The sequence below is a fragment of the Benincasa hispida genome, chromosome 1 (assembly GCF_009727055.1).
Source record: "Benincasa hispida cultivar B227 chromosome 1, ASM972705v1, whole genome shotgun sequence".
NCBI classification, from domain to species: Eukaryota; Viridiplantae; Streptophyta; class Magnoliopsida; order Cucurbitales; family Cucurbitaceae; genus Benincasa; species Benincasa hispida.
In genome coordinates this window covers 28,824,244-28,844,113 of record NC_052349.1, presented here as the reverse complement: position 1 = coordinate 28,844,113, position 19,870 = coordinate 28,824,244, and the positions used below count along the sequence as shown (strand labels likewise).

General features: G+C 31.8%; 1 protein-coding gene and 1 long non-coding RNA gene across 10 annotated transcripts; one reads left to right on the top strand and one right to left on the bottom strand.

Annotated features, from left to right (window-relative positions):
- Positions 1-4,872: 4,872 nt before the first annotated feature.
- On the top strand, positions 4,873-12,964 carry LOC120080574 (DUF21 domain-containing protein At5g52790). 9 transcript variants are annotated; one of them, XM_039035344.1, is made up of 13 exons: positions 4,873-5,278; positions 7,594-7,829; positions 8,593-8,669; positions 8,763-8,846; positions 8,925-9,038; positions 9,548-9,634; positions 10,100-10,239; positions 10,326-10,413; positions 11,155-11,228; positions 11,542-11,648; positions 11,736-11,938; positions 12,409-12,451; positions 12,654-12,793. In XM_039035344.1, the coding sequence occupies exons 1-13, from the start codon at positions 5,130-5,132 to the stop codon at positions 12,656-12,658; spliced, it is 1,407 nt and encodes a 468-aa protein (XP_038891272.1). In that variant the 5' UTR covers positions 4,873-5,129; the 3' UTR covers positions 12,659-12,793. The 9 variants fall into 9 exon arrangements, with proteins under 9 accessions (XP_038891272.1, XP_038891265.1, XP_038891232.1 ...); XM_039035297.1 differs by having other exon boundaries at positions 4,967-5,278; positions 11,751-11,938; positions 12,405-12,451; positions 12,654-12,964; XM_039035289.1 differs by having other exon boundaries at positions 4,967-5,278; positions 12,405-12,451; positions 12,654-12,964.
- Positions 12,965-17,264: 4,300 nt separating this feature from the next.
- On the bottom strand, positions 17,265-18,579 carry LOC120080632. The gene is made up of 2 exons (XR_005482591.1): positions 18,052-18,579; positions 17,265-17,807 (listed from the first exon to the last, which is right to left on the bottom strand). It is a non-coding gene; the product is annotated as an uncharacterized LOC120080632 (long non-coding RNA).
- Positions 18,580-19,870: the final 1,291 nt, after the last annotated feature.

The window sequence follows — 19,870 nt, the reverse complement described above, 5'->3', positions numbered from 1 at the left end:
AATTACCGTTTTGCCCCTGTAGTTACATCTAACTTCTTAAGTATCACTGGTTTCTCTAATGAACAATAAGTCATAGTCCAATTATGACCACGTCTCTCTTGGCCCAAGAGAGGGTGTGGCCACTATGTTTAAAACCCGGAATCAGCCCTTAAGGGAACAATTTATCTACTTGCCCCTGCATGAGGGAATGAGTGAGTTCCGTCTTGTGTAGTTGTGTTCCCAGCTCCCTAGTTAGACGAATCCCCAAAATGATAGACTTATTGAGTTGGCAAACTGGCCACTCTCATCTATACAAATATAAGTCTCTATTATTAGCAGATGTTTACAACTCACTTAGGATTCAGGTCATGTCACCTATGGTCATCCTAGTGAAATGTAAGTCTATATTTTTAACGGCATTATATAAAGAGACTAATCATTTCGGTGTTCGATCTTATACAAACTCTTTATATAGGATACCTCCACTCACATGTCTCCACATGAATAATCAGGATTAGATCATTTGTAACACTTCATAACATTTATAACACCTATAAAGCGGGTTGTATCCGTAGTGTCACTGGAATAAGGTACCAAGCCTTATCCATCTATTACAGACCATTTAGGTTATTATTTAAACAAGATCCACTTGTATGTCTCTACATACTTGTTTAAATTACATGAAATAACCTCGGATCTTAGTTTATTGGATTGAGTATATACTTATAAAATAACACTTATTTTATTAACAACAATATGTTTATACAGTGTTTACAAACTATGAGATTACAAAGAGATTTAGTACACCAATCCCAACAATTTGTAAATAGCAACATTTACAATGACACGACTTAGCTAATCACCTAGACTCTCCCTAGATGTAAGACTCTCTCTCTCGAACTTAGGCTCCCCCTAAGTATGTGAATATTAGTGTTGAAATACTCAGGCTCCCCCTAAGTGTGTGAGACTCTCTTACACTTGATGATATATTTCTCTTTATTTGTGAACTCTCTTCACATAAGAACTCAGGCTCCCCTAAGTCTTGAGAACTTCCTTCTCGATGAATAACACCTTAGGCTCCCCTAAGGCTTGAGAGATCCTTCTTGATCAACAAAGCCTAGGCTCTTCCTAAGACCGAGCAACCTTCGTCACTGTGTTAAGCTTATTGCAAAACCAAGTGAAGAACACTCCCCCACGAACACAACACAAAACCTTCTTCTTGAAATCAATGCAATGCAATATGTATTCGATTGAATTCTCACAATGATCTCTCAAATAATATGTGCCACCACCCTAGCACGAGAACTTCTTGAACTTAAACAACACAGTAGAATGATGTAAAATATCCCCACATAAAATCGTCAACTCACCAAAAAGGAAAACATTCCAAATAAAATATTTTGTAGAATAATATAATAAGGAAAGAAATATTCTACAAATTTGGCATAAAAAAGAACCTATGAAATAAGATCCGCTAGAGACAAAAACAGTGACAACTCCTAAAAGCCCAAAGAGTCGACGTCAGAAATCTTAAACAAATATATTTAACCAATATCACATTTCTAACCGACATAAATAAACAAGTTAGGAATTATTTTACATGGGCAAATGACGCATGTTCGGAGGAAAATATCTTGGAGACTACCCTTAAATAATAACGGATAGTTTGGTCACCAACTTGGGTGGGCTATTACAACCCACAACATAATTGGGCTCCAATTATAATATTTGGTATTTTCAACTATTATGACCTACAATTAACCACAAAATTACTATTTCATATTTCTCTTTTTTGTAGTGTTTAATATTTTCTATTCATCTTATTTTTTCTTCTTTATTATCGTGTTTATTGTTTAATATTTCATACCAAAACTAAAATAATATGAACCCTAAACACATACTACTATAAACTATTATAACCCATAAACTATAGTAAATTTTACATTCGTGATACTTCAAAAGTGCCTAGATAATTGTACTAAAAAAGTGTCTGAATAATTAGAAACGTTTTTGCTTCAAAACAAAATTAGAAACCAATGGAATTAGTGCTATTTACTTTTAAGTATTTCTAAATTTGTTCGATTACTCAAACGAAAATAATTAAAATGACTACAATGAAAATGATGATTATATGAAGTAAGGCGATATGATAGCCAATACCAAACCCAAATTATTTCGATGAAAGCGGAGCATTCTCTGTGCGCGTTTCTGGTTCTTCTAGTGGAAAATTTTCAAAGAAAATTTGAATAGCTTTTTGGAAATCTAAGGCCAATTTTAATGATAGGATTTTCTGTTGAAGAATTATCCACGAGATTATCCCTATCAAGACTAAAGCTGGAAACGTGTCCATTATGATCTTTTGTGTGCTTTGTGCAGGAAGCATATTGAAAACGTCTTTCCATTTGTTTTGGAAGTGTCGGAAAACGAAAGAATTACTCTCTTTCTCTGACGTCTAATGTGGACATTCTTTGTGATGATAGGACTAGATGAAGTAACATGAATCTTTAGAAACGGATCATTGAAAGAAGTGTTGCATAGGGATTGGAAAAAACTTGTGATTATCGTGTGACAAATTAGGGGTTAGAATTGAAGGAAATTCCTTTACAGAAGCGAGTGAAAGTTGTGCAATCGAAATTCGATTTGAAACACACAAAATACAAAAAAATCAACAGTCTAAATTTACAGTTGATAAATATTATAAACGTACATTCTACATATAGGAGAAGAAGGAGAAATTTCACTTACCCTTATAGAAATACTACTTCACGAAAGTTCTCTTCAATGTCACATACACTCTCTACACGAACACAACATTATAACAAACTTCAGTAAATAGAAACATTATCATGAAGATCTTCCTTATTATTCTCAAGATAAGAATCGGAAGAAGTTATTGGCTCTTCTACTTTTGTTAGGGAATAAGAGTTTTTTTTAAGAGAAATCTTTGAGGAGGGAATGTTGCAAAGAGAAAAAAAAAAAAAAAAAAAAAAGAAGTTATGTAATTCTTTTTATTTTAAAAAACCCCCTCTATGTTATTATGTGTAAGAGCAAATGGAGGATTTATTCAAAATAACTCCCTATTATCACGTTCAAAATAACTCCCCATTATCACGTTCAATAACTTTCAAGGGAGTTATTCCTCATTTAAAATACATTAAATCTAATATAATATAATTAAATTAAAACTTTATATTAAATTATATTTAATAAAAATGTCACATATTTAAATCATATTCAAATAATATTCTCTCGCATAACCTATAATTTCAATATGAATCTTATTCATATTAATTTCAACCTATAATTTTAATACAAATTTTATTCATATTAATTTTAACCTATAATTTTATATGAATGAGATATTTGGATCCTATTCAAATATTTATCTCTCGCATCAAACTTTATTGGTTAAATAAGGTGATGATCACGGGTATATAAGGGGCAGGAGGGGGGACAATTAATTCCATTGATATGAAATCTTTTGGGTGAAACCAAAAGCAAAGCCATGGGGGTGTTATACCTAAAGTGAACAATATCATATTATTGTGGAGATAATTGGAGGGTCATTATCCTTAACAACGTGGGTTGGTTCCCTCCAGTGGAGAATTGTTGGAAGCTCAATACAAATACTACTTGGAGCACGACTAGACAAGCTGGTGGTTTAGTTTGGGTGCTAAAGGATCATGTGTTCGATTTGGCTTCAAGTTTATTTTCAGATGTTGTTCAATGAAGATTCTTGAAGCTATGGTTATCCGTAATAACTTGATGATATTTTTTTTACTAATGTGCAAAATATCTTGGTTGAATCTGATTGCTAGAAAGTTATTATCCTTCTTGATGATGAGTCTTCAAACCTTAACCTTACAAAAGCCTCGTTGTTTTTTATTGAGGAGGTGAGGTCCATGGCAAGTGAGTTAGGGTATGTCTCATTCTCAACTTCGTATACTTTTGTTTACAAGAGTTCTTTAAAGAAGAGGCGTGGTGGTCTATTAGCAAATATTAATTGTCAATCTCAGTGTTTTGATAGACTGAAGGATGAACCAAATTAACAGTAAATGGTATGCACTCTTTCGCTTAAATCGAAAGTTTGGTCTTTGTCTCTATAATTATTGAGCTAAAAATCATGAGATGACATATTGAATTACATGATAATGTTTAAATGATCGTAAGAAATTTTTTAAAATTATTATGTTTGAATGAGATTTTTCGTTCCATCACAAGTTGGCACCTCATCTCACAAAACTCCAATTTATTAAATGTAGGGCTAATTGAGATGCGCCCTTGAATTTAAACCTCGAAACAAGTAAATGACAAATTAAAAATAACACGTGTCTTCTTTATGGTCATTTAATGTCCACTCCATGATAGATTTGATTAAATTTGAGTCTATGCTAACTTTAGCACAAGTTCAAGTTCAAAACCTCTACCTAAAAGTAATTGGGTTAAAAAAAAAAAGGAAACTAAATAGAAAAAAGCATTGTGTAGGAGAAGATGAGAGGATTGAAAGACTCAACATTGCGGAGCCTTTGAGGCAAACCAAACCGATTAAAAAGGTCTAAAGACAAATTTACTTTAAGAGAGGAGATTAGATATCACAGATTATAGGAACTCAACACAACTATTAATACAAATTCAAGTTTCAAAATTTTATTTGTTGAAATCCACAAATTCACTAAGATTGGGGTTCTCGTATTTCTTTTTTTTCAAAAAAAAACATCGTCATTTTTTCATATCCCTCGAAAGTGAACAAATCTACTCATGAATTAGCTCTGGCCTCCTCCTAAAATTGCTCTTTGATCCGAAAATATGGTTTTTTAGATGGTGTTCTTTTCCTCGTTGGTTAGGGGACTTTAGACATGGTTGTGTTTTGGTTATTATGTTTGGCTTAAAAAAAAATAATCACAAATTCAAGTAAAATTATAATTACAGGTTATTTTTTATGATATATTTACAAATATATGTATAAAAATTAAGTTAAATGGCTCGAAGTATCCCTTTTTGAACAAGTTTGAAACACAACAAAATTAACAAACTGAAGGGCTGAATTTACAGAGGATCAGAGCTTCCATCTCATAGACTAAGGAACCCCAACCCAACTCCCATTACGTCAGCGGAAGTTGCTGCTTCATTCTCGAGCGACGATCCACAGTATGGGAATTGGGAGGAATGGGGCGGTCAAAGTCACATTTCCTTCGAACAGTTGGAATCAGAATCCTTTTCATTTTATAATATGGAGGAGAAAGTCATCAGCATTCAGCACCATAACTTTGGAGGAACTGCTTCCGGTAACCAACGCAAGGTTAAATTGCCGTATTTTATTCTTTTCTTTTCTTCTTGTTCTTTTGGCCATATGTTTATGTAGAAGCGTAAATGTAAGAAATGCTCCAAATTCGCTCGACCAAAAGGCCAAATGTTTGAATCCCACTCCACAATTTGTTTGAATTTTTTTTTTTAAAAATGTAAATAGCCATTGTTATGAGTGAAAATTAGCCATAGTATCAAACAACATTGGTGGTCAAGTGAAAAATAGCCCAAGAGGGAGAGATAAGCCAAAGAATAGTTGGGGTCAGCTCGACCGAGCTAAGGCCGAACCCCGACGGTGTCTCCTTAGCCACACAAGTCCAACCCCCTTGGGGGTCGGGCTTGGGGAACTATGAGTCCGTTACAACCATTATGGGTTGGCTTGGAGCTACATGTCCATTACTTGTCTAATGGAAGAATCCCAAGAATTAGGTGGACTGTCCGCGAGCTCGGTCTTTCGTTACGTTATGGAACCATTCCTATAAAAGTGGGGAGAAGTCATTCAAAAGTACATCCAAATGCAATATTATTTTATACTTTATACTATCTAAACTATTTACAATCCCGAGATCAACTTGAACGTTGGGGTGTGAGGCTTGACACCACACCAGTGCACAGTTCTTTTTGTATTGTAGGTTGGGATGGTTATCAATTCTACCAAATTACCATTGATCACTTTTTCTGGCATCAACAACTATTCCGTCTATAGAAATTTTTTACACTATTGAAGATCACATTGTAGATTAGTATTATTTAGCAAACTTTTCCACGTTTATCCAAATTGGTAAGTTCAAGTTGACTCGATTAGTATATTCACTTTTTTTAGTTAAATACAGTAATTAATGGATTCATTACTGTTATCCAGGAAGATATGGTTGATGAAACATATCACTAAACTAAATTGATCTCCAGGGCAAGGGAGTATTAGAGTATGTCTTGATTAATTATTTTTTATGGTGTATTTTTAATTCATATTCTTCATTTTTTCTTTTCTGTTACATAATAAGATTACTTTTTATCAAACGACTGAAATAATTTACTTGGTTTTGAAGGAAAGGGATGAAAAATAATGTGTCGAGAGAACAAACTAATAAGAGAATGTTCTGGTCAATCAATAGATTTTTTGCTTCCTAATAAAAAATTTATCTTAAATTCCTTAAATTCAACTTTTTGTTTATCAGTATACAACGCAGCATCGCAGGTAAAGATTTGATGTCATGTATATTTATCCATGCAATATTGTTCAATTCATACTCTGCCTTTGCTGAAACATTGAATCTTGATTTCGAATTGTCTCACAATTGAAATTAGAGCAAAAAACCAGCCTGTTTTTGTTTGTCAAAAGTTCAATTTCTAAAAGAGTTTAGTTCCCTGTTTTCAGTGTGAAGCTAGTTGTTGCATACCTTGAATCTATTATTTGGCATGTCGAAAGACCAAGTACGGGGGTCTGTTAGTGAACCACATAAATCTATGTGTCGATTCTCTACTATTTTTCATTTTTTCTGTTTTCTTTATTTGTTGATTCCATAATACCAGTAATGCATAAACTGTCAGTATTCGCCTTTTGCGTTTCTGTTTTAACATTATTTGTAGGATGTAGAAATTTTATGTTTGACTTAGATGCATCCCTCATTCTCATTTCAAATCATTATGTTATCCATCGAACAAATGGAGGAAGAGACGACAAATTCTTATTGGAACAAATCCATTAAAAATGTAATGAACATATATGTTAGTTAAAATCATCCATAATTTCGTCAAAATAACATTTTTTTCCCTTGTCCTCATTCTCATTTTCGTATAGATGAGAAAACTTTTGGTAAAGTCTTTCAAATAAAAATGCTATCCTAACCTCAACCACCAGTGTATATTATTTTATAGGAAGAAACAGAAGATAACTAATACACTAACTATTAAGAAACAAGTTCATAAAGTGAATCCCACAAACATATCTTTTATTGCATTTTCAATTGAATTATTGACAAGCACATCAGCAGAGTGTAACCACATAAATTTCCCATAATTTAGCTTTTCCACTTTCTCCTTTTTTATTAGAAGGTCATTTGGTGCAATGTTATTGTTTATAATTTCAAAGGGCCAAGTCTCTTGGGGGCAGTTTGTTTATACATGTCATAGATTCTCTTCTTTTGTCATTTTGGAATTTGGAATTTTTTTCTGCTGATATTAGAAGGCGTATCGGTTGGGCGACCCTCTCAATTTCTGTTCTATATGATCACTTCATTGTGTTCTTAGCCAATTCTATTAGTAGCCACAATTCTCTTGCCTGTTTACCTCAAATCTCTTTTGTTTTAGACCATTTGAAGGAAGTTTTTTAACTCCCAAGAGCTTTGTATTAACAAACAAAGAGATGGCTGCAAATGATGTTCCATGCTGTGAGCCAAGGTTCTGGATGTATCTTTTGATATGTGTAGGTTTGGTTGCTTTTGCTGGACTTATGTCAGGCCTTACGCTAGGACTTATGTCACTCAGCTTGGTTGATCTTGAGGTTCTTGCCAAATCTGGCAGGCCGGACGACCGCAAAAATGCCGGTAAGTTTGAGACACTTCCTGCTCCCCTCTTGTCAAGCAATTAATTCATGTGATATTTGCATCGATGACCTTGTAATTTGCTCACATTTGTTGGAGAAACAAATATATTGCAAAATTTAACGTAGAAGCTATGTTAAATTGAAGACTTTGACCTCGTTTGATAACCATTCGATTTTTGGTATTTGGTATTTTAAAATTAAGTTTACAAACAAACTACTTCTACCTATTGGTTTCTTTGTTTTGTTATCTATTTTTCAGAACGTTTTCATGTTTTCTGAAATAAAAACAAGTAGTTTTTAAGAACTTGTTGTTGGATTGGCTAAAAATTTAAATGTTTGCTTAGAAAAAATGAAAACCATGATAAAAAAAAATTGTGAGAAAAGAAGCACAGTTGAATAAACTTATTTCAAAATAATAAAAATAAAAGTAAATAAATAAACCAAATGGTTATCATATGAGGCCTTGGTTTTTGGTTTAGTTTTTGAAAAATGTGCTTTTTTCACCGTTGCTTTACAATGGTCTTCAACTTTTTTAAGGTAACATTTGAACTTTAGCTGAATTCCAAAGACAAAGGAACAAGTTTTATAAAAATTACTTTTTTTTTTTTTGAAAATATTATTATAAAGTACAAAACAATGGAACCTAGTGATGAAAGTTGTGGTATAAGCTTAATTTTAGAAAATCAAATGATTATCAAATAAATTCACTTAACAACTCTGCGCTTCTAACTTCATTCCTTGTTCACATTTCACATTGTTTGTAGCTAAAATTCTGCCCATAGTAAAGAACCAGCATTTGCTTCTTTGCACACTCCTCATAAGCAATGCTATGGCAATGGAGGTACTACATCATTCTATATTAATCAAACTCTTTTTTAAGAAAAAAAAAGAAAAAAGAATTTAACTGTGGTTTTTCGTTTCCTTCCAATATAAGGCCCTGCCTATCTTCATTGATGCACTTCTCCCAGCTTGGGGTGCAATTGTGATATCAGTCACTCTCATACTAACTTTTGGAGAGGTAGATTTTCTGAAACAAGTGAACTTCCTTCTTCACGATATATGGTACTTGATGGAATAATGCTTCTTTTCTCCTCAGATTATTCCTCAAGCTATATGTTCAAGGTATGGACTGAGTGTCGGGGCAAAGCTGTCGGACGTTGTTCGGGTGCTTCTCTTAGTCCTCTTTCCTTTGTCTTACCCCATCAGTAAGGTAATAATCATGTTATGAAATTGCTTAACAGTCTTAAAACCTTGAAGCAATGAGAAATATTTTGGAATATTGGCTCATATGTCATAATATTCCAACATGAATCATTTAAAGATTTCACATGCTTCTCTTCACAGCGCTTGTTTGGATTTTATATGGACAATATTATGCATCTCAGAAGCCTTAATTGATAATGTGGTTATATATGAGTAATTCTCTTTGTGTTGCTTCCTTTAGAGGGTCTTCCTGTTATTTTCTTTATTCATTTTATGAACTTGTTTTTTTATGGTCTTGTATCATATTCTTTCCTTCTTTCTCAATGAAAGTTCAGTTCTTAAAAAAAGGACATATGGAGTTTTTCTTTAATGTAAAAATAATGATTGGGTTTTATGAATGAGGAAATAAAATAAAACAAATTGAAACGAAAGAAGATATAAGGTTACAAAATCTTATTGGTTGTGTTTTGCCCAGACAACAAACGATTGATATGAGCTTCTAAATGTGAATGACAGTTATTAGATTGGCTTCTGGGCAAGGGGCATTCTGCTCTTCTAAGAAGGGCAGAGCTCAAGACATTTGTAGATATGCACGGGAACAAGGTTGGTTGAAGATGCTTACATTCCAATGGTTTTCTTTTGTGAAAAAAAAAAGGAAAAAAAAAAGGTTAAAATGTCATTTTGGTCCTATACTTTGAAGTTTATTCAATTTTAGTCCATATATTTTCAATTGACCAAATTTAGTTCCTCTACTTTCAATAAATCTTAAATTTAGTTTCATTGCTCTTTTAATATAAATTTTGAAAATATTCACATTTTGTATTTCCTTGCATGAAAATTATTATTAGTATTTAACCAATTTGGGTAAAAATTAATTCCTACAGGCTAAATTTTAGATTTATTAAAAGTACAAGGACTAAAATTGAACAAACCTTTAAGTATAGGTATCAAAATGATATTTTAAACGAAAAAAGGTTAAAATACTAAAAGCTCAGTAGTATTTCAAATGTTTGAGCTAAGTTTTAATGTGTTTGAGGAAACAAAACCATATGATAATTTCTGTCTCAGGCAGGTAAAGGTGGAGAATTGACTCAAGAAGAAACTACAATAATCACTGGAGCTTTGGACATGACGCTCAAAACTGCCCAAGATGCTATGACTCCTTTATCCAAATTGTTTTCACTTGATATAAATTCCAAACTTGATGAGTATGCCTCTAACCTTAATGTTGACTAGTTGAAGTTGATGAATCTAACTTTTAACTTGTTTATTTTGACTTCTTGGTTAATCTAAGGAAAACCATGGAGCTGATTTTAAGAAAAGGACATAGTCGAGTGCCGATATACTCGGGACATCCAACTAATATCATTGGTATTATCTTGGTATGTTCAAGTGTTAAATTGTAAGGCCTAATTATCTTATGCACCTTTCGTTTATAATTGTAAATGAGTAGATCAACCTTGCAGATGAAATTTAAAGAAACAGTTACTCAATGTTGGTTAAATTACATATCTCTCTTAAACTTTGAAGTTTGTATCTATTTGGTTCTTGATATTAATAAATTTAGTCTTTGAACTTTCAATTCTTTTAATAAAAGAATTGATGGTTCTACAAGGCAGAAAATTGAAAATTTTGGCAGACATGAAATTTAAACTTATATATAAGAGGATCACTTAATTTTAAAAACTTTAGATATTGTCAAAGATTTATTAAACACATAATTGGAAAGTTCANCCCCCTTTAAATTAAGGAACCAAATAGACACAAACCTCAAAATTCAAGAACTAAACTTGTAATTTAACCTTCTATATTCTATGTATTTTATCCTAAAAACTTCTTTTGCTAGTTTGTAAAAACTACTAGTACAAAGTGGATGCATAACCTCTTACTTTGAGGATAATGCCATCTCTTTACTATCTCCACAATGGTGTAATCTTATCCACTTTAGGTATAAACCCTCATAGTTCTACTATTAGAATTGCCCAAAAAGTCTCATATCAATAGAGATAATTGTTCACACTTACATATGCATAATCATTTCCTTCTTTAATCAATGTGGAACTTTATTTGCACCTGACTATTCTTTACCATACAGTTACCTGAAGATCCTCATTTTGCTGCAGGTTAAAAATCTGATCAAATTTCATCCACAAGATGAAACTCCCATCAGAAATCTCACCATCAGAAAAGTTCCAAGGTAAAATTTGTTGGATGCTTAGCCTTTATAGCCTTCTTAAACTCTTTAGCTCGATGCTTCTGCAGAATTTATGTTGGATGCATTTTGGGTTGCATTCATCTTTTTGCATCCACTCTAATTACAGAGTAGAAAAATTCAAAAATATTTATTAAAAAAAGAAGAAGAAAAAAGAGTTTGCTACGTGGCAAATTATTGTTGGACGACTGGTGGGCTGCAAAAAAAAGAGTGCAGCCAAGGATACACCCAAGTATTTCTATTTGATAACGTCAGTTGTCTTTGCAATTCAACAAAAAAGGTTTCAAATTTGATGCAGGGTACATGAGAACTTACCTTTGTATGACATTTTGAACCAGTTCCAGCAAGGACATAGTCATATGGCTGTTGTCATAAAGAGTCATAAGGAAGCCAGAGAGCCTGCAGGTTTAATCTTTGTGCTTATATTTTACCGTCTTCATGATTTGGTAACCAGAATCATCAAAGAGAGAAACTGATCTCATATCTCTGTAGATTCAACAAATGCAGATTCTAACAGACCAGAGCTCGAAACTGTGATACCAGCAACTGAGACGGACTTAGGACATATTAAGCTGCAGATAAGGAATATTTACACTAATTGTAGTAGCAATAATGATGGAAAATCAATGCCAGATTTTGATGAAGATGTTATTGGTATCATAACACTGGAGGATGTCATGGAAGAGCTTTTACAGGTTCGTTTTGTTTTTCTTCTTGATACGTTATTAGATTCCATGGTGAATTTCGATATGTGATCTGCTTTGACAATCCAAAGATGTTTGATTCAATGCAAATGACACTCAAATTCACCATAAATCTGTAGTACTTTAACTAGACCGTACAACTTAGGCGGCGTTTGATAACCATTTTGGGTTTTGGTTTTTAGTTTTTGAAAATTAAGCTTCTAAACATTACTTCAACCTATGAGTTTCTTTGATCTGTTTTCAACTTTGAAGTTTCCAAAAACTTGTTTTTGTTTTTGGCATTGACTAAGAATTCAAATATTACCTCGAGAAGAATGAAGACCACAATAAATAATTGTTTAAAAAAAATAAGCATAATTTTCAAAAACAAAAAATCAAATGGTTTTTGAACGAAGCCTAACATCACAAAATTAAGAACCATACTTATGTTATTTTGTTTTTGTTCATGTTTATGAAGGAAGAGATATTGGATGAGACTGATGAATATGTTGCTGTTCACAACAAGTAACTGCTGAATTCTTTCCTTTCTTAGTTTTGTTTTACAAGTTAAAAATAGAACCACATCGAAGAACTTGTTTGGAATGACTTTCTAAATGCTCAAAAAATATATTATTTTCACACTTCAAATAACTTTTTAAGCATTTAAAAAGTCATTTTAAATAAGTTCGTGATCTCATACATTGCATTTATGTGTATAAAAATACAGGCTAAAAGTGAATATGAAAGTAAGGAGATCAACATCAGAATCACCAAGAGGAGCAGCCCATCTGCACTGGATATCACCAGTGGCATCCCCACTGTCTTCATACCATCATTCTCCACTTTCTTCTTCATACAATCACTCACCAATTCTTCATTCTGCAATTCCTCCACATATTCACTGCCCATTTACTCCACCACCTCTCTCTTCTTCCCCTAGAAATTACTTGCACTCTTCTCCAACTCCATGCTCTGCTCATCTTTGTGCTTCACCTTCTTCTCATAAGGTTTTTCTCTCTCTAACATACACGTAATACTCTGGAATCGTTAAAATTTTGTTATTTTCAAAATTACTCTAAACATGTATTTAGCCACTCAAAATCAATTTAATATTTAACTTTAGACTTTTAAATACAATTTTTAATCGTGAAAAATGATTTCAAATAATTAAAATCATGTTAAAAAATGATTTTGAAAATGACAAAGTGATTTTAGTAATTTTAAAATTCTCCAAAACATGCCCTAAAAGAGTATGATATGATATTAGAAAGAAGAAAAGTGTTTTTAACTAATTACATATGACATGTGTGATAAAATGTATTTTTGATCTTGCTTTTCATGAAATGAACTTTTTAGTCTATGAACTTCGATTTGTAAAAATTTCAAACAATTTAGTTCCTAAATTTTAACAAATAATTAATAATTTAATTTATATACTTTTTAATTTCGAATGATTTAATCCCTATTATGAAAATTTTCATTAAAATTAAGTGCCATTATTCTTTTTATTATATGTATCTACTCCAAAGTGTTCTTTTTTTAAAAAAAAAAAAAAAAATTAAGTACATCTGATTCATAATTAGTTTATTAATCAATATACCAAATATTGTTATATAATAAAGTTCATTGAATAAACTATAATATAATTTAAAGTACGTGAATTAAAATATTATCAACTAAAAATTATTGCTCTCATAAAAACTTATACACCAAAAGTATTTTTTAAAACCATATATAGTTTTCATGGTATCTGTTAATTTAATTGAAAATACTTAGCAAAAGTGGTTATCACATAAAATACTTTAGTTGTTACTTTTCACCTAAAAGTGCTACACTCAAAATACATTCTAATAATACAAGTAGATTCTAATCTTGTAACTTATATTTTATTTTTCTTTCTAGATTCCAAGGAAATCGTATGAGAAGCTGAAGCAGCCAGATGGATCATAGATCAAAGTTTCTCTTATTTGGTACAATGTGTATGATATGTAAAACTAATCAATCAATCATATATCCATATGCATATTTCTCATGATATCAAAGAGACTCATGTGGCCTTAGATTGAAGTGAGCTTCTATACAAAATAATAATAATATACTTTTTGTAACACAAGCTAATATCATTTGAATTCTAGTATTTGGATTAATTATTATAAAATATCTCTCAAGCAATGAAAAGAAAAGAAATATTTAAATTAGTAATAATCAATAAGAAAAAAAATAAGGACTAGATTGATATTTTGAATTTCTATAACAAAAATGGGAGAGGGCGAACACAAACAAGGAAAAGCGATTTTTCTCTCTCTCTCTTTTTTTTTTTCCCCTAAAAATATAAGTACTACTGGTCGCCGGTGGGTAATAGAATTTTTCTAAAGGTTTGTTTGGAAGTTAGTTGGAGTAGTGGGTTTTTTTTTTTAATAATAATAATAATAAAATTAAGTACGGTTAGACTTTGTAAAATTGATTTTTAAATAATCAAATTTATGTTTGGTATCAAATTCTTAGAAGTGATTTTCATATATTAAGAATTGATTTAGAATTATTATGTTTGGTTACAAAAGTGAATTTGGAGTTACTCAATTACTCAAAGTTGTATTTTCTATTTAAGAAATTATTTTTTTAACTAAATAATTATGGTAAATATTTATTTCTATTTATTTTATTGTCAAATTCTTATATGCATAGTTGATGTTTTGAGTAAGGTAAATATTATAGATATTGAAAGAAAATTCAAAACATATATAATTGTTTATTTTATTAACAATTTAATGATATACAATGTCCATCATCTTTCATCCCAGTTAAAATTAAAAAAATTGATTTCATAAATAGCCCAATAATATTTTAACGAAAACTAAATTAAATAACCATTTCGGGATCTATTTTCTATCAATCACTTATCAAAAATCACCTATCAATTAATTCCTCCAAAATCAATTTGAAACGATTTTAGATTTTTCTAAAATCATTTTTAAGTCATGCCAAATACCATGATTTTAAGGAGAAGACCATCTCAAAATCACTCCTAAACATACCTTAATTTAATGCGTACAATCAACTTCCTATATGTATTGATTTCAGTATAGTAGGTATAGTCTCCACTCTCTAATATATGTTTCTCCTCTTCTTCCCATTGCCAAGACCTCGTCTATTTATATAGTTTTGTTAGAGGCCTCACACGGCTTGGGCCTAGTTATTTATGGGCCATAAACTGGGCTCAGTATTGGCCGAATATTTTATTTAGCCCAATTTTCTATCATGGACTTAAGATGGGGTATTTGGGTCTATAATAGGATGTGTTTGTAATGTCTAAGAAAAATAGTAAATTTTAAAGTTTTATTTGGAAAAACGGCAAAAAGATTTTAAAGTTGTAAAAATAACCAAACAAATTTATATAATAAAAAATACTGATTAGTAAATGACAAAACTACCCTAAAAATAACCAAATTAAGTACAAACTATAATGCAAAAATACATTTCTTTAAAAACAACTCCCACTCTCCTTAAACATTCTAGAACCACCACAAATACACTGTATCTAAACATTCCAAAAGCAAAATTGAAAATCACCCAATATGGTCCTTAATGCTTCCAACGGCCTATAGAAAGCATGTATGCAAAGGAAGCTAACAACCAAGCGACGGATAGGGATGGCGAAATTTCCCACGAGGTCAGGTCCCTGACCCGATTGGGGCAGAGAATGCCCGATTTGACAGGGCGAGGATCCTCAAGGATTAAATCGGGTCTCCGATTTGGGATGGGACGAGGATCCCTGCCCCAATATCAATATATATATATATATATAAACAACTAAAACAGTAGTTGAAAAGCTACTGTTTCATTTTTTTAAAAAATTTTCTAATATAATTAATTTAATTTTTATTATTTTATAATAAAAAAACATTAAAATATATTTTTAATTGTTAATTTGAACAAATATATGTAACAATAATACTAATTTCTTACTTAAAATTTATAATTTCAATGTAAATACTAAATTTAGTTAGTTTTAATAATAAGAATAATAAAATAATAAAATAAAAAGTGGAGATTTTTTTCCATGGGGATTCTCGACCCCCAAAACGGGGAATGGGGTGCGGACACGGATTAAAAATTTGCACGGGCACAGGGGATGGGGAGTGCATACCCGTCCCTGCCCGGTCCCATTGCCATCCCAAGTTGGGGTTATTAGAAACTTATGGATGTCCACAACGATGGATATAGAAGTTGTTGTTGGCAAGTGAATATTTAAAAAAGTTGCAACTTCAGAACGATGTGATCATTGGAAATATGATTGCGCTTACACCAAACCAGTTGTAGGGAGTTGATTTTAAAAACCAACTTTAAACACTATTAATCCTAGAACGTCAATGTTAAAAACGCGATGTTCAAATTCGAAATAAAAGTAGGAAAATTGTGTGCGAACGACCAAGATCTACAACCTGGCAAGAGTGGTCGTCAAAAGCTACCCAAGACGATGGAATTCAAGAAAAGATTGTTGAACCAATGATCGCAAACATGAGACTAAGAAGGAGAAAGAGAGATTTTGGGAGGCGACTAAGTGAAGAATATGAAGAAGATGAGATTTAGGGTTTTTTGTTATCTTATTTTATTTAGATTGCTTGATGATGATGATGACGACGACAAACCATTTTTATGTGCTTCTATATGAAAATTTGAAAACACCAAAGTAAACATCTAAATAAATCGAAAGTTAATTAGATAAAATCAAATTTGATAATAAAAGATGAATTCAAATACAAATTAGAGAGTAAAATCATGAATTTTTTGTTTATTGTGATTAATTTGAAAAGTAGTTAGATAAAATCAATTTTGATAATAAAATATAAATTCAACTATAATGGAGAAAAATTAGGAAGGGAGATCGTTTATTTACAACATAAATCCATTTTCATTTAAGTTACAACAGTTTCCCTGTATTTATAACTCCATCCACCATAAAACCTACAAACCCATAAAACGAAAAACAACAAAAAAAAAACCTAACTTATTGTAGAGGCCTAACAAAAACAGTAAAATTGCAAAAATGAATACTTATTTGTTTATAAAAAAAAATAGATGAATTGTATAATAATATAATAAAATGATAATGAATAGAACATAATTAAAAAAAATACAAAAAAATTATAAATTTCGAATAAAATATACAGTCTGTTAGATGATAATATGTATAAAATAATGACTAAAATCTTAATCGCAAGCAAATATATTAATTCGAATTTAAAATAATAAAAAATTAATAAGATGATATAAAATCTAAAGATCTAGTATAAAATCAAAATGGTGATATATAAATTAGAAATTGATTCATTCTCAATACTTTTGAAAAGTGGTTATATTAAATCAAATTTGATATCAAACAACCCATTCAAAATTCAAATTGGGCGAAAATACACTTTTTTATCTTTGAACCGATTAGATTGGAGTCTCATAACTGACTCTTCCCATTTACACTAGATTTCTATTCATAATTGATACACAGTATAACAATTACATGTATTCGAAAATGCTGTTATCCGATCATACCAAGGGTAACTTTGGAATTATCTAAGTGTTCGTCATGTGAGCGGCACACGTTTTGCCAAAATTATTTTATTTTTGATTTTTGACAAAAATCAAAATAATCCCCCGGATTTTGCCATTTCCTCCAATTTCTCTTGTAATGTAATATAACAAAAAATCCATGTTTGGATTGAGCATTTTGGGCCCGATTTGTAATCCAAAACTCATTCCATTTCGGCAGTTTTCAACTTAATCGTCTTTATCACAATTTTCATGATTCACGATCTCACTTTCGTTCTGTCCTCGATTACTCATGCTTTCTAATATTTGTCTGATTCCCAGTAATCCTGATTACATTCTACAATAGAGGCAGAATATATGGCTTTAACAGAAGCTATAAAGGAGAGATTGTGGCTCAAAAGGATTGATGAAGGACTTTGGTTTAGATTAAACCGTAGTTAAAATCTATTGTGACAACCAAGTGCCATTCACCTCTCAAAGAACTCACAATATCATACAAAAACTAAACAGATTGATATTAAATATCACTTTGTGCGAGATAAAATTGAAAGTGAAGAAGTCGAAACACTTAAGGTTCATACCTCCAGGAATGTTGTCGATATGCTAACGGAGTCAGTTCCTAAATTCAAGCTCCTCAAGTGCTTGAGTTTATCGACTTTAACCTTCTAGAAACAGGGTAAAATGTCAAAAATTGGAAGAATTGAAGATTGCATGCATTGGATTCAAGGTGGAGAATTGAAAATAAATGACTCCAACGACTAGCTTTTAACTTCTCTTAGTAATATTACAAACTTGTAACTGACTGGTATAAACTATAAATACCATAATAGATCTATAAATGAGAAAGAGAGTTATCATTTTTGTAAAGGTTGTAAGAAAACTTATCTGCAAATCTTCAAACAATTTCTTCCAATAGATGTAGGCTGATTTTGGTCAAACCACATACCTCCTTATGCTTCTCTTATTCTTCTCCTTCATTAACTAAGTGTGCATGTTTTGTTCTTCAAGTTCCTTGTAGAAATTCACTATTGATAGAAGCTGTGAGCTAGTGAGAGAGTGAGAGAAAGATCGAGTTTAGAAAGAGAGAGATATTTTCATATGTATTCAAAATCAAAAGAGACTAATTGAATTTGATAAATTTTCTTACCTCCCATGTGGTGTTCTCAAACTAGCAACGTGGCCTTCTCCTCTCCACATCTGTCACCTACCACTAATTCTTCTTAGATCAGCTTTTTCCCCCTTGATTTGAGCCCAAAACAAGTAGTATATGAAGTATTCAAAATATAGAACCAGTTACAAATGCATTCAACACTATCAACTATTTGGAGGTGTTTGACTTACCAACATAAGTTGAGTTGAAATGGCAAAATTTACCAACTCAATGTTGTGCCCACTAACCTTAAATGTTGGTGAGTTGAGTTGGTTTTTTTACCAACCCATCCCAACTCTCCCTCTAATTCACCCCAATTCTCTCTCCTTCCAATATTTTAAGTGGTTCCACCCATCAGCCACCATCGGTGACTACCGCTACCACACTCCGACGACCACCTTTGTGTGGCCAATTCTAACGACCAATTGAGGGAAGTGATAAAGGTTTAGAGTGGAAATGGGAATTGGTCCAAAATCCCAATTTTTACAGAATTTGAATTTTAAAGAAAAAAAAATAGAAACATTATGCATCACAATAAACATTATAGCATGCTAATTATACTGAAGGACACATTTGAGAAGGTATCTGAGCAAAAGTACCCAAGTGTGAGGTAGTTCTTCTGATAAAAATCAGTTTTCTGGTCACTCACTGGGCTTTATAGCTCATGCTTTCCAAATGTTTTTTCTTTTCCCAGGTAGCGAAAGGTGAGGAGTTCCAGGGTGCTGCTAAGGTCAAGGTCTACCACATGCACAGTTACACTTCCGGAGGGTTTTACGGTTGTTGTTGTAAACTTTGTTGTTAAATCTTTGAGTTGTATAAACGTTACATTGTTGTAATATAAAATGGGCCTACTTAATCAGTTGGTTATTGAATTTTTCATTGGTATAAGAGTTATTTCCGCAAGAGTTATTAGGCAGTAAGTGTCAACAAAAGGGTTGATAACTGCTGCAATCACGCCTCTTTTTAGGTTCGGAGGGTAGTCTGGGGCAGGTGTGACAACTACGTGATCCACTTATATATCACATATACATGCATAAGTTTACATAAGATAACCATGAAGCTTTGTTTATTGGATTTGAGTAAATGCCTTAATGAAATAACAGTTATTTTATTCATAAAACAATGTGTATCATTACAAACAATGAGACTCCGAGAGAATTAGAACACCAATCCCAACAAAGGTGTGTGATGCCACATTATTCAAGCCTCGGAATCAGCCCTTAAGGGAGTAATCTATCTACTTACCCCTG